A 15,182-nucleotide genomic window follows, 5' to 3' on the forward strand; every position below is an offset into this window, starting at 1 on the left:
CTACATCACCTGAAGCTGTTTGGAAAGTTTAGAGTGCGTCTGGACTGTGAGCTGTGTTTTCTTCCCCTCCTCAGTCAACTGCAGTGCTGCTCTTGTGCGTCATCAGAGTTTAATGTGATCTCATGTTACATTAAATGAGACCAAGTGACTATTCGACAACGAAAATTTGTCAACAATTTTTTATTGTCAACGTTTTCGATAACGTCCACTAATCGTTTCAGCCCTAGCCCACAGGAGGTATTCTCCAAAATGAGCCATCTAAGGGTATCAGGATTGTCCATATCACTCATCCAATACATCAATGCCATGATATTGAAGCCTAATAACAGAGCAAGAAATTGGGGAGTGCCATGACCCCCAAGAAACAAGACCTCTGCAATATAGATTTCCGTATACGCAGTTTCTTTTTTTTTTTAAATATAGGAAGATTTGAAATACAGTAGATAAAGGAACTTAGGTAATACATTCATCTTAATGGCGTTGATTTAATGGGGCAGCAAGTCCCAGCATTTAATATATTGTTTCAGACCAGCTATCAGGGGTAGGAAGTTCGCTTTGTAGAGGTCCTTATAGTTATGTGTGATCCAGATTCCCAGATATTTGAACTTTTTTGTAGTGACTTTAAAAGGGGTATAATAAAAGGAGATGTGCTAGGCAGTTATGTAATTGGCATTAACTCACTTTTTTGTAGATTTATTTTAAAACTGGATATTTTGCCAAATATCTTTAAGGTGTCTAGTAGTCTAAGCACGCTTGGCAGAAGGTCTGACAGATATAAGTCGTCTGCATGAAGCGATACTTTAGTTTACATTCCTGACCTCCTCGGCTAATTCCTTTAATATTAATATCCTGCCTTATAGCTAGTGCTAACGGTTCAAGCGCAATGGCAAACAGGAGCGGTGACATCGGGCAACCTTGCCTGGTAGCTCTTCGCAGATTAAAGCAGAGAGGTTATTGTTGGTATGCACTGCAGCCATTAGGGAGGAACAGAGAATTCTAATCCAGGATACAAACTTCGGGCCAAAGCCAAATTTTCAGAGCGTATAAAAGAGGTAATCCCACTCCACCTGATCAAAGGCCTTCTCAGATTCAAGTGATAGTATAATCTCTGGCGTGTCGGATAAAGAGGGATTATAAAGGATATTTAAAAGCCACCTGATATTAAAGAATGAGTACTGGTTCTTCATGAAGCCTGTTTGGTCTGCTGAGATGATTAAAGAGAGGGGTGCCTCAAGACGTCGAGCCAAAAGCTTTGCAAGAAACTTTACGTCTGTGTTCAGGAGGGAAATCGGACGGTATGAGCTACACTGAAGGGGCTTCTTGTCCTTTTTTAAAATAAGGGAAATGGTCACTTCACGCGTAGTTGGGGGGAGAGAACTTGAAGAAAGCACTTCCCTAAAATAGAGAAGAGGGGCAAGTGCAACTGAAAATTTATTAAAGAACTCAGACGGATAGCCATCTGGCCCTGGAGATTTGCCGCTTTGCATACTCCTAATCACCTCTGCGAACTCTTCGACGGAGATATCATACTGTAGCTTGGCAGCCAGCTCTGGGTCTACTCTAGGGATATCAAGATTATGAAAAAACTTGTCTAAAGCTGATTCTTTTTCTGGTGGCTCTGAATGGTAAAAGGATCATGGTCAGAGATGACAATGAACTGATATTTGCAAGCGACTACCAATGGGAGGAGTTTTTTGTCAATAAAAAAATTATCTATCCATGAGAACGTCTTGTGAACTGGGGAAAAAAGGAATAGCCCCTAGATGTAGGATTACGGAAATGCCAAACATCTGTTACGCCATATATCTGAAGAAATGGTATTGATGGAAAAAAAAACATCATCATCCCAATTTGGGGCATAAATGTTGGCTAAAATAACTGGGAGTCCATACAGTTGACCAACTACAATAACATAACGTCCCATGAGATCAGATTCTGTGCTAGACATCACAAATGATACATTTTTACAGATTAGGATTGCTGCCTCCCTCGCCTTGGAGTTGAAATTGGATTGAAACGCTTGCCCCATCCATCCACCTCCCAATCTGGATTGATCAGCGATACGGAGATGAGTCTCCTGGAGAAATGCAATATCAGCCTTGAGGTGATCAAGGTGTCAGAGTACCGTCCTGCATTTCACATGATGATTTAAAGACTTGACGTTCCATCTTACAAAGTTAACAATGCTCCCCGTAGCCCCTCCTAAATTATTAGTGTCAGCCATCAGGAGTCATAGAGGACAATACCCTTTGAATACACCCCAAGAGTCCAAAAGACATGTAAGACAGCTAACAAAACAAACAAACAAAATAGGTCTGGTAAGTCCCCAACCCCTGCCACCTAAATGAACATGGTGGCTGCAACATCCTTCACTGACAAAACCACACATTTAGTGTTGGTAATGGGGAACAACTTAGTGACCAGTAGGTCGGCTCCTGCCCAGTCTCCCGTTCAGAAACAGAACTAAAAAGTGCCTTAAGCCGTAATAACATTCAATAGTGCCAGTGGAGCATTACACACACACACACACACTAATATATATATATATATATATATATATATATATATATATATATATATATATATATATATATATATAACTAAATCCTTATGTATTTGTTGCATCAGTATAAGAGCACCTACATATACCTGACATCTGGCATTGCTAACAAAGGTGTGCACATGCATTATGATGAAAGGGAGAGGGGTGTCATGATATCTCTCTGAACAATATATGAATAAAGTAAATATGTAAATATCAGTCCTTTAAATAGGATTGTCTATCAAACCTTTCACATATCAGCATCTGCCTGAGGGAAAACAGAGCTGGGTTCAAGATAATGATGAGTCAGAATGTTAACGTCACTTTGCAGCCTCTGTCATTGGAGTAATGTTTTTAACGTAGCCTTCTCCGGGTCCAGAAATTCCATATTATCCCTGTTATAGGAGTCAAGCTGGGAACACTATCCCATATCGAACGTCTCGTCGGCCTCGGAGTAGATTCCTAACGCCATTGAACGAAGCTCGGGCTTTGGCCACACTCGTAGTATAGTCTGGAAAGATGGCTATCGGCTCACCTTTGTGTCGAAGTGGGCCTTGCTCTCGGGCTCGGCGCAGCATATCAACGCAGTCCTGGAAGTAGTAGAGTTTAGCGACAATAACCCAGAGTTTTCCATTAGACTTTCTTGGCGCAAGACCTTTGTGCGAGCGATCAATCAGGATTTCTTTCTCCATATGCAAAACTTCCTTCAGAAGTTTAGAGACTGAAGCAGTAGAGCTCAAGCCCGGTTCCTCTGCGACACCCACAATGCGAACATTGCATCTCCACATTCTTCAGCTCTGATCTGATAACAACAGAAATGTCCACTCTTAGCGAGGTGAGAATGTCCACTTTCAAATCTGCGGCATCCATTGTTGGCTCTTACTGTAAAATGGTTGGTTGGTCACAGCGATCAGTAGGAACTTGTGCCGAGGAGGCATCAGGCCTAGTGCTCGAGGGACCGCTGTGTTTGTATTTACGGAATTTGGTTGCCATTGAAGTAACATGCACAGTTCAAAGTTGCTCCAGCGTATCTCGCATGTGTTAGAAAATAATATTCACATTAAGTTTGCAGAAAGTGCGGAATGTAATAACAATTTTAAACAAGCTAGGCAGGAGCTCGACTCAACACGTCCTACTCCACTGCCGGCTCACTAGCGCCCCCCTCGCAGGATTTTTGGCCAATATGTGAACACACCAAATGATCTCAGACCCCTTTAAAGCAAACCGAGCTGAGACCATCTTGTAAGGTGGTCTGAGTACGGTTCGCTTGCAGCCTTTGTTTCAGTTCGATAATAACGTGCATTGTGAACAAAAAGCGTTCCGGGCTCACTTGATTTTCCCATTTGTGTAATGCCAAACATGTATGATCCTGACAGGTTCCCGTACGCAGGAAATGACAACGCGAACACGGGAGAGACGCGTCGAGCCTCTTGCTCTGTTTCTATGGAGATGACAGTGTGAGAAGCATATTAAACTATTGTAAACTGCTCACGAAACAAACTCAAAGGTCTTTATTTAGTGTTCTGAGCAAATAAAGATTCGATAGTTTAGCTGGACACCTTGAAAGCCACATGAAAGTTAAGAAATTATGACAGGATAATTTATTGTATTCTATGAATGGAAGTAACCCGAGGCTATCAGTAGATTAAACATTAATTGTGATTAATCTTATTGTTTGTCGTTAATAAGACTAATCTACCATGACTGAATGCTGAATTTTGCCTTTAAATCCAGTATTTTTATATAAAAATACAATGCATTCAGTTCTGTTGCATAATTTTTCTCTTTTAATGTATAAAACAGCATGTAATAATACAAAATTACATAATATTGATGCCAAAGATCAATACAAGTTTTATCGAACATAGTCACCTGTTCTTATGCTGCTTATTAATTTTTAGAGCATTAAACATGTTTATATTATAAGTTAATATGTAAAGCTATTTGTACTCTTAACATGAAATATAGCCCTAATATAATACTTTATTTTTTAAAGTGGTCTCGGTCCCACAAATTACACTGAGTGTGAAAGCAAAAAGGACTGAGACCCCGTAACCAGTAAAGTGGACCAAAAAGAGATCTGAGCACACTTACAACTTTTGGTCCACTTAAAGGGGTCTGAGTTTGGTTGTTTTAGCTGCTCGTGTGTTGCGTGCTCCAAATGAACGTGACAGGTTAACAAAAGAGAGATTGATATAAAAGACAGCTGTAATATTCCCAATGCAATTGTACACAGTGTGATTGTAGCTCACCTTTGTCCATCATGCATGGATATACCGGCTTAAGACCATAACTGGCCTTGACATGTGCATGTTGATGAACGGTGTCCTTTCTTTGACCTATAAAAAAAGTGTCAAATAATTTGGATAGGATATATTTGGGAGAATCAAACATCCACTGCTCCTTTTACCATGATGATTCAGATAGATCTCTAATTATTGCTTTTGTTCTGTGACGTGTTTCAAGTGTACTGCATCTATAGCCAACATTTAACAAGCGGTCATTTTGACAAACTTTGCTAGTTGAATTGTAATGATATATTTCATATTGCTGCGCTGCTCAGCGTAAACCGCTAGAGGGTACGTCTCTATCTGCAGGGGTTTATGAATATACAAACAAATTGTTACTTTCTAGATAAACTTGATAATTTATAGATATTGATGTCTAGATAGATTTGTTTTAGATAAAATGAATACCTACACTGACAAGAAGTATTTAGCAGTTTTCTTATTTTATTCTATTATTTCTGAACATCTGGGTTTATTAGGTTTTAATTTATTTTACATTTACACTATGTTGACAACTTCCCCCTGTGGTGCACTTTTTTGTGCATTTTTCTTGCACACCTTTGTTTCCTATAATGAAAAGTACTTGGATTTGTCTAACCAGGTTCCCTTGCATTCTAATAAAGAACATACAATTTGAATCATGTTGAGTACATTTAAAAGTTGAAAAACAAAAGGAAAAACACAGAATTTACGAATTTCATTAACCAGAGGTTATATCACAAATACACACACAATTAGTTGAAGGGAATCAAGCAATACTATTTACAAGAAAATGAGAGAACCGCTTGCTCTTTGGCTGGAGATTTAGCCTCAATAAACCATCTGAAACTGAATATACACCAAGGAACTGAAACCTGCTTAAAATTAATAATAGTTCAGTGGGACGGAAACAATGCAAAAGTTATTACATCTAATATTTAGCCTTGGACCTGCCCATGTTGTCATTATTTCTGTGAGAGCAACCTCACTGTGGGAACATGTGGCCATGGAACTTGTGTCACCCTCAGACATGTGTGGCGTTCGCTGATACACGTGACTGCGAGCGCTGAATTTCCTGCGTAATTAAAAGAAATTACACTGATCTTGCAAGCTACAACATAGCTATATGCAACACCACAAATTTAAATGTTTATCTGTTCTGCTTTTGCTAATAAAATAATAGTATGAATACATCTTACCCAAGTTACAGGCTAAATCAACGTGAATGTTTTCAAACATTACTTATTTTTTCCAAAATTATCCCGCGGGCCGGAGATGACTCCATGCGGATGTGGCCCGCGGGCCGTATGTTTGACACCCCTGGTTTAAAGTGACTGTTAGGAAGAGTGTGTAAACTCCAGGACACTAATGAAGACACAATCACTGAAAAATTAAGACCAAATGTGTCTGGCAGAGATGCATACACTGGGTAGCAAAAGCAGTCTCCACATCTCTTGGTTTGTTTTATGGATTTTCAAGATTCATCAACCATAGTCTACAGGGAAAAACTGCAAAACTGGTTTAAGTATAAAAAAACCAACAAAAAAAAAAAAACAGATTTCAGCAAGTCACCATAAAGTCCCCTGCATACTTCATATGCAATCAAAGAACGAACAGGTGTCACGTCATTTTGAACTAAATCTGGCCAAAACGAAGGTGTTTTGAGATCGTTTTGGTGGTTCGTAACAGCTCAAGAGCGCAAAGTTTCAGGAAAACTTCGTACCAGCTGCTAAACACCTTCTTACTGCCATTGGTCCACATTATCGATATATGTGACCTGGAGCTCCATCTACTTTGAGGCAAATTCTGGTTACGTTGTTTAGTCAGTTAAGATCAGTCAACATAAACACACCAGAGTGCAGAGTTATTAGCAAACTGGTGCAAACTTACCCACATCTGTCCGATCGGTCACGTAGAGACATTTTCCAAGAATGTCATGCATTTTTTTATTTTTTTTATTAGGCTTCAAAAGGAATCAAATCTACTCAAACACATTAAAGTGCCTATTCACACTTTTGATTGATGCTGCTTCATTCATATGCCAGCTGTGGCCGAATGCCATTCACACACCTGCCCAAAGTAAGATCTGCCTCTCTTAACATTATTTTTTCTGTAATCTGCCCATTACCCTCTTTTAAACACCCATCTTTGCAGCAGTATCAGTGTCATCTTAACATTATTTTTTCTGTAATCTGCCTATTACCCTTTTTTAAACACCCATCTTTGCAGTAGTATCAGTGTCATCAAAAATTTAAAGTACAGAGCACAAACTATGCATATTATGGCCGTGTTTAACATGTTAGCACAATAGTTCCATTAATGCATAATGTAAACATGAAAATTACTAGGGATGCACCGATGTATTGGCCGCTGATATTTACTGGCCAATTATTGTCTCTTCACGGTTTGATGTCAAAAGCAGAGAATAATACGATAATTTCAAATCTCATGTAAACACGGTTTTCTTGCTTTGTCATATTTTTTAAATAAGAAGATTTTTGGGAGTAATCAGCATATTGGTGTGCATGTAAACATGCTCATTTGAGTGGTTAAAACTGCCTCTATTACTGATCACATGTGAATTCTATATAGAGAATGAGGCATGTAGTAATTGATAATATTTTAATGTCACATTAGTTAAGGTTTTACATGTAGTCTTGTTTGTTCTCATATTTAAATGCTCCTCTAAATGCCTGCCCAAGCAGCATGGCCGGTGTCTGGATGTTCACAAACAGTATCCCGTTGCTCAGCTGTTTCGAACTTCTTTTGGCTCTGAACGAAGAACGAAGAAGAACTTTTGTTAATGTTTTTTTTTGGAAAAGTGAAAAACTGTTGGAGTTCTGCAGGATTTTTATTTGTATTTCAGAGCTGGACAAGCAGAAACTGCTGTTTCACACTCACCACACATCTGCAAGCTTTTAGCAGCAGTGACAGCATTAAAAATTCAGTTGCTGTAAAAATAGCAGCACGCCAGAGGGTCTGTCGAAATGTGGACATGCAGGTAGCATTTGCACATTTTAGAAAAATCCCCTGAATCTGCATGTCCTTTGGGATCGCAACTTTGACTGCTTCTTTCCCACTATGCAAGATAAAAAGAATCAAATCTTCACAAGCTAGCAGTGTATTATACCCTTCTTAAAAACATGTTTAAAGAAGCCACTATTTTGTGTGTGTGTGTGTGTGTGTGTGTGTGTGTGTGTGTGTGTGTGTGTGTGGCTTTTAGTCCATGTCTATAGTTTACCCCTAAACGTTTACAAATTAATTTATGATTTTTACGTATTTAAAACTGACAGTCTCTCTTTTCACAGAATTTCCAAGGACATCAAGGACATACAGTATACAAATTATTGTCCAATAAAATGCTCTCTAGAATGAGACTTGCCCCTTACTCCTAAATTATAAATACAACCTGCCTTTGATAGATCAAACTAATCTCGCAACAGTAGGTTGAAAGTTCTCCTGCTGAAATTAGTCAGTGGTCGAAGCTGGAAGTGTTGTTAAATGTAGTTGCATATGTGAGCTCCAGTTTCCAGGTGTAATGTCCACAGAGTGGCACCAAAAAGCAATTTGTATTTTTTGTAGTAAATTATGTAATACAGTCAAAAGGAATACAACCCTACCCCCTAACCCAAACCCCAACATTAAACCTAAACATCAATTGAGTAAATGTGTAATTTTAGAGCGCAAATGCAGTCTCTGAATTGTGCCGACCATTGTTTATCTGAATGCGATTACTTCCTGGTTCCTACAGGACCAGAAACTGTGCCTCAGAGGCAGCTTGCGCAACGTGCAATCAGAAGCACTAGAGGAAAATGTGACTGTGCTTGAATTGATGCAAAAATGCTGATGCCGATAATTTAAAAATACAAAATATTGTAGGGGGCCTGGGTAGCTCAGCGAATATTGACGCTGACTACCAACCCTGGAGTCATAAGTTCAAATCCAGGGTGTGCTGAGTGACTCCAGCCAAAATACCAAATATTTGCAGATTTTTTTAGCCACAGATATGTCCATTGCTCACTTCTGTGAATAATTTATAAAAAAAAATCTGGATAACAGTTTTGTTTTTCATGCTTTTAAGATGCTCAATGTGATGTTTACCGTTTAGGAAGTCTTCATTTACTGATAAAACAGCTATAAAGTAATTCAGTAACAGTTCTCAGCTTGTTTTGAATGTGTTGCCTACATAAGAAATATGGCATGCAGTTGATTTACCCAAAATAAGCATTTTAAATGTTAATTGTATTGATCGAAATTAATCGCAATTACAAATGAAGAGATATAATCGTTAATTAGCCTACGATTTTTGTCATTGTGCAGCTCTACTATATAAACCACTTCGGCCTAATCAAACATTAAATAAACCAAATAAATTCACAAGGGAAAATTACTTAAAATGAACAATACAACCTAAATTGATAATGTCAAAAGTAATACAGAGTTTGTATTTAACACTAATATAAATCACATTTAAGGCAAAACTGAGAAAACGCTGTCCGTCTTACTCTAAAAAACTGCTTTCCCACATTAGTTGTTTGGTTTGCTAGTGACAGTCCCAACACATTTACCAGGCACCTCTGGGAAACAGACCTCTATCTTTGGAGGACACAGCAACAAATCAATGAGTGGACTTCATTAATGAAGAAGTTGGGCTTGACAGTTAACAATGGTCCTGAAAAGGGAGTTGTCCCTTATAGTCTGTGAAAAAACCCCTGGATGGAGGGACTGCCTGACCCCATTAACACTCACTAAACAAAGGCCAGTGCACTTCTGAACCCAAGCAGATCAATGCACGCTGCTCCAAACAATTAATGGGATTTCCTCAACCCTACTATTCCAACATGTCACTACTGACTCCAGATCCTTTGGTTTCTACCATATGAGCCATGACAGGATAAAGAAATCCAGAATCTATTGGGAAAAGACCATGACTTTGGCCCAAACTAGGAAAGCACTGAAATCTCGGATGGCGAAAATGTTTGGCCACAAATGGCATTAAATGCTTTTTTCGGTTTTCGGCCGAAAGAGAAAAAAGAGCAGAAAATCTTGCACGATAATTAGAACAAAAACTGTTACTTTAAAATCCGGTAACAGAAGCACTCACATGGAGAAAAAGCATTGTTTATGTTGAACATTCAAGTCCACATCTCTAGAAGTGAAGTGATCGCTCTCTTGGTCATTAGCGTATTAATAAAGAGCGTTTTTCAGTGCTTCAGTATTGTGTGTTACTGTGTGCCATGGTCGTTACTGTCAAGCTCCAATATGACATTAAAGAAGCATAAAGCACCATTAAAGTTTATGACTTGTAAGAGTGGGTAAAAAAAAATAATGATCCTTTTACAAATCACAATTCTTAAGACAAACAATTTAAAAATCATCTCCATGATAAAAATCTATTTTTAATTTAATTAAAAAAAAATTACACGTTTTGCTTAATATGCTAATGTAATGATAGATAGATTTTTTACGTTAAGTCCTTTAATGCACCGCTGCTACAGCCATCACAGCGCCACTTGTTCACTGTCAGATGTCAGATCTTCTGCTGTGGATAATGTTCCTGTTATCATGCATAATCCACAGATTTATTTGTGAGGTGGTGTGTAGAGTATTTTTAAGGTTTTGTGCCACTTTGTAAAGAAGCTTTTCTTGTTTCTTACTTTTCTTACTTTGTTTCATCAATAATAACTGATAAGGCTCTTAGAATTCAGAGAGGACAGGTGGTCATCAGTTTATGCAGCTCACCAAACTACACACTTCCTTAACTGACTAGGGGACCAACGTTGTTTTTAGCTTTGTGCGTTTTTAATCTCATTTCCTAGGGTTGTTAAAATGGCCAAACTCCACCTGTTCCACCAGAGCAACTGCTGGTTTCATCAGCATTGCTTGTCATGACACCAGTGATCAGGAAGCGATCTTCGCTATACCCTGCTGACAAAAACACACTAGACCAATTAATCTGGGATTTTATTTATTTGGGACTCTTGTTGTTTATTATGTTAAACTATCGGCTGATTAATCAGTTATCTGCCTTTTCCATCACCTTAGTTATCGGTATCTGGAAAAGCCACTATCGGTCGACCTCTACTAAAAACAACCAACATCCCCCCAGCATAATGGAGATGACTTTTGCATGAGCACCCTTCACATTTTCTTCCAAAAGTGTACAAATCTAGTTTTGTCTGCTTTCTTGAGGACACAAGATAGCATCCTTACAAAATCAGTAGTTCAAAGAGTGCCTGTTTAGTTGATTATGATTACTACAACGTACCACTGGCTTCAACAGGACAGAGTTCTCAACAGAGAACAAGGTGAATGTCAAAATTTCCTAGTGGAATAACACAATTTACTGATACTCTATGAACATTTTAATGCATGATACAAAGATGCACTCAAGCCACACAAGAGTGGGCAACGCTGTAGCCTCAAGAGTGTTGTAAACACTTTCTAAAGATAAACTAGAACCTTAAAGACTAACCTCCTGGTTATTTTTTAACTTGGTGACAGGAATACTAGTGGTTTTAGAGTCTGGTTTTAGTTATACCTTGGTGTCAGTCATTGCAGTAACATTAAAAGTCTATGTATCTTTTTTTATTATTTATTATTATTATTTAGATTTCTTGCTTTAGAGATTTTGCTTTCAGTAGCCAATATATTTCATTAATCTTAGAATACTTGGAAAAGTATAAATGTGAAAACATCTGTACTACACATAAAGTCTTAGCTCACTGCATACTGCTGTTATGTACTGTTTCTGAAGTTGAGGGGCGCTCTGTGACAAATATCTCTTTGGTCTACATACATGTATGTGGGCTAGAAATGCAAGAATATCTGCTAGTTATGCCCCAATTATAAAAGTCTTGGCATATCAGAAAATCTGATCTATACTTGCTAGTATCAAAAAAACTCTTTGTTCAGAGAAGCTAAATACAAATGTGTTCATTACATTTGTAAAGGCCCTGGTGTATTTAAAAAACGTAGCTTTCATGAACATCTGCTTATGTACTTTATGTACACATGTACTTTTTATGGTAAATTATTGTTTAACTTACAGTAAAAAAAAAAAACGTATCAGGTGTTCCCAGAATTCCCTGTGTGACCCATTACATTTCATTATATTTTATGGGAATAGTTATGTTTCTTCTTATTTTTAATATCAGTTATGTACATTGGGGTGTTCTGTGTTATGTAGTTTAGTTAATGTGTATTATATTATTTTAATTTCACATGTTACCCTGATGGTGTTTAGTGTTTGTGTGAGTGACACTGAGCACTGTCTCTACACATTAATTGGTCATTGCTCCTGGAAGGGACACTATTGATGAATTTAATGTCATCATGTGCCCTTCTGTAATTTCTACGGTGATTAACAATACATTATAAAGTGAAAAGCAGATTTTTACAGTTTCAGAAGTTTAATATATTAAGTTTATCATTTAATAATATAAACAATGGTACTGCACTGTAAAATAAACAGTTTTAAACTGTTAAATTTACAGGTTGTTCTGTAAAGTTGTTTGCATTTTTACTGTATTTTTTACAGAATTATTCTGGCAACCACCGCTGCAATATTTGTATTTTATTTTTACGGTCTATGTTTATCAAACTGTACAAGCTCCTCTTCAAAATTAGCCCAACATATTCAGACAATGACTATGTTGGTGAGAGGTCAGTGTGACACAAAAACACAAAAACAACCAACTTAAAGTGATTTAATAAAACTCCAAATTTGTGGACAGTACTACTTATGTCCCTGAAGCAGTGACCACAAAGCCAAAGAGTGAAAAAACAGCACGCAAGAGGAGGAAGACCAAAAAAACAATCATTTAGCTCCAGACTTCCTGCGTGCCTCAATGGAGCATTCAGCCACAGGACAGAACACATTTACCCCACAAAAAAAATAAATAAAATAAAACAGAAAATAATAATATCACAGCTATAACACACATCAAATACATGCGCCACTTGGCTTAAGGGCTCAAATATTTTTGGGGGCCAACTGAATATGAGCTACAGTATATTCACTCTGAACCTCTGAGATTGTACAATTCCAGCAAAAAAGTCATTTTTAACATTGGACATGGCAAAGATAGGCAATACACCTTGCTATCAACATCACTGAAAGTCATACAGCAACACACCAATTTTGACCCCTTCTGAGATAACATAAAAATGTCTCACACTACACTGACATTATCTCTATACTTAATAAGAAGTGCATATTGTCTGCAGCATCTATCATGACTGTAATCTCTAGTTGTGGTGATGGAGTTCCCACAGGAAGCTGTCTCCATTCAACACAACACAAAAGCAGCAGAGCCTATCAGAGCTGAGGAAGGCTATTTATATCTCGTCAGGGCGAGGTTTCAATCGTTTACTAGATGTTTTTATACATTGTAGAAACTGTGTCATTAAAGGAATGTTCCAGGTTCAATACAAGTTAAGCTCACTTGACAGCATTTTTGGCATAATGTTGATTACCACAAATCAATAAATATAACTCGTCCCTCCACTCAGATATCATGGTTACAGTAAGGCATTTACAATGGAAGTGAATGGGGCCAGACCATAAAGGTTAAAATACAAAGACTTGCACATGTATAGTCATAAGACGTAAACATCATACTTGTTAAAGGAATATTCCGGGTTCAATACAAGTTAAGCTCAATCGACAGCATTTGTGGCATAATACTAATTACCACAAAAATGTATTTCGACTCGTCCCTCCTTTTCTTAAAAAAAGCAAAATGAGGTTACAGTGAGGCACTTACAATGGAAGTGAATGGGGCCAGATTTCAGGGTTTACCGGCGCTATGTCATCATGACAACTATGTTGTAATATTGGATAGAACTTTATACAGAAAAGGTAAGTGATTTTATCACACTAACATGTTACCACGTATAGCTGCAAGACGTAAACATTACACTTTTGAAACAGTGTGTATTTTACGTTTATGGACTGGCCCCATTTACTTACGATGTAAGTGTCTTATTTTAACAGCAATATATATATATATATATATATATATATATATATATATATATATATATATATATATATATATACAGCTCAATATTTTGTCCATCAGTATGTCAGATTTGTTTACTGTCTTCCATAAACAGTGTTGCTGTCAACAGTTAGGCTCAATTGACAGTATAAATACTGTCAATTGAGCCTAACTTTTGACAGCAACACTTGTTTATGGAAGACAGTAAACAAATCTGACATACTGATGGACAAAATATTGAGCTGTATATATATATATATATATATATAAACAGATGTTGATCAATTACTACCAAGCATTTAAGGGAAATATCTTCTATTTTGTGACTGCAGGAAAATATATGTATCATACAGTATGATTCCACCTATTCCACTAATGTGTAGCTATTCCAAGTTGTGTTCTCATGTAGCTAAATGTGCAATGATCAAACTCTTCAGGAGCTATCACAGGATAAGACAATGCAATACAGTGTCTAAAGGGTGAGGCACAGAGCATCAACAAAGAGGGGCGAGAATTTGCCTCCTCAGTCAAATCATTTAGCTACCCCAAGGGGGGCAATAGCTGACTCCGGTGGACTTCTAAGTAAGCAAAACACCCATGGCTGCTTTAACTAAACCAAACACGCAGGTTAAATGAACTTGTGGCGAGTCTCACCTCCTCCAGTGCAGTTACAGTATTCCTGCAGTGAGTCATTCTCGTGGTGAAGTTTGAGGCGGTGGGTGATTTATAATCTTCATTTGTCTCCGCCACAAACTCCGCCACCGTGATCTGGTCCGGCATTGTATATCCTTTTAGAAAATCCCACAAATCTCAGTTGAATCCTTTCAATGACTCGCTCTGGTACTTATATGACGACAAATTCAAAAATAATATGACGAAATGAAACTATGACGAGCTCCCTGATGTCTGATCATCGCTGTGTTTTGTCCTTGGCGGAATAAGTCAAGTTGGGAATGTATTACAATTAGTAGGCACCTACAGAGACGGGAATCTCTCTCTCCCACGGCGTTGGTTCTCACTTCTTCCCGTTTAAGTGCAAATTCGGTGCACTCGTTTGATAATAAACCGATCCGATTATGTAGTCCTCATCTGTTAAGGGACATTTATGTTTCTTGTCGTGCGCAGCAGGCTGTAGACTAGATCAATGCACGAGCTCTCGCAGTGCGATTCAATGAAAGCGCAGAAATTGACAAAGTAAAGGTGGAGGAGATTCAATGGGAAAGCGTTGACCAATCAGGAACAACGGCAGTTAGTTCTACACCAATCGGAATGAGGTAGGGCGTGGTTTGTTTGTGGCTCGCCTTTAGAAGCGTATGCGCCTCTTTTAAGGTGGAGAAGGAATTTCTAGAACGTGTACAGGGGTAGATA

The 15,182-nt window shown here is 38.0% G+C and overlaps 1 protein-coding gene across 6 annotated transcripts in view; it reads right to left on the minus strand.

Annotated features, from left to right (window-relative positions):
* asap2a (ArfGAP with SH3 domain, ankyrin repeat and PH domain 2a) overlaps window positions 1-14,974 on the minus strand; it is a 141,728-nt gene extending 126,754 nt beyond the window's left edge. For all 6 annotated transcript variants that reach the window (XR_007899682.1, XM_051723475.1, XM_051723474.1 and 3 more), the window contains exon 1: window positions 14,469-14,974. Coding sequence is in view for 5 of the 6 variants with exons in the window: in XM_051723475.1 (XP_051579435.1) it covers window positions 14,469-14,594 (126 nt within the window). In the remaining variant the exon portion in view is untranslated. The remainder of the gene's footprint in view (window positions 1-14,468) is intronic.
* Between the last annotated feature and the right edge of the window lie 208 nt (window positions 14,975-15,182).

This window comes from Myxocyprinus asiaticus, chromosome 17 (assembly GCF_019703515.2).
Source record: "Myxocyprinus asiaticus isolate MX2 ecotype Aquarium Trade chromosome 17, UBuf_Myxa_2, whole genome shotgun sequence".
In the NCBI taxonomy this organism is placed as follows: domain Eukaryota; kingdom Metazoa; phylum Chordata; class Actinopteri; order Cypriniformes; family Catostomidae; genus Myxocyprinus; species Myxocyprinus asiaticus.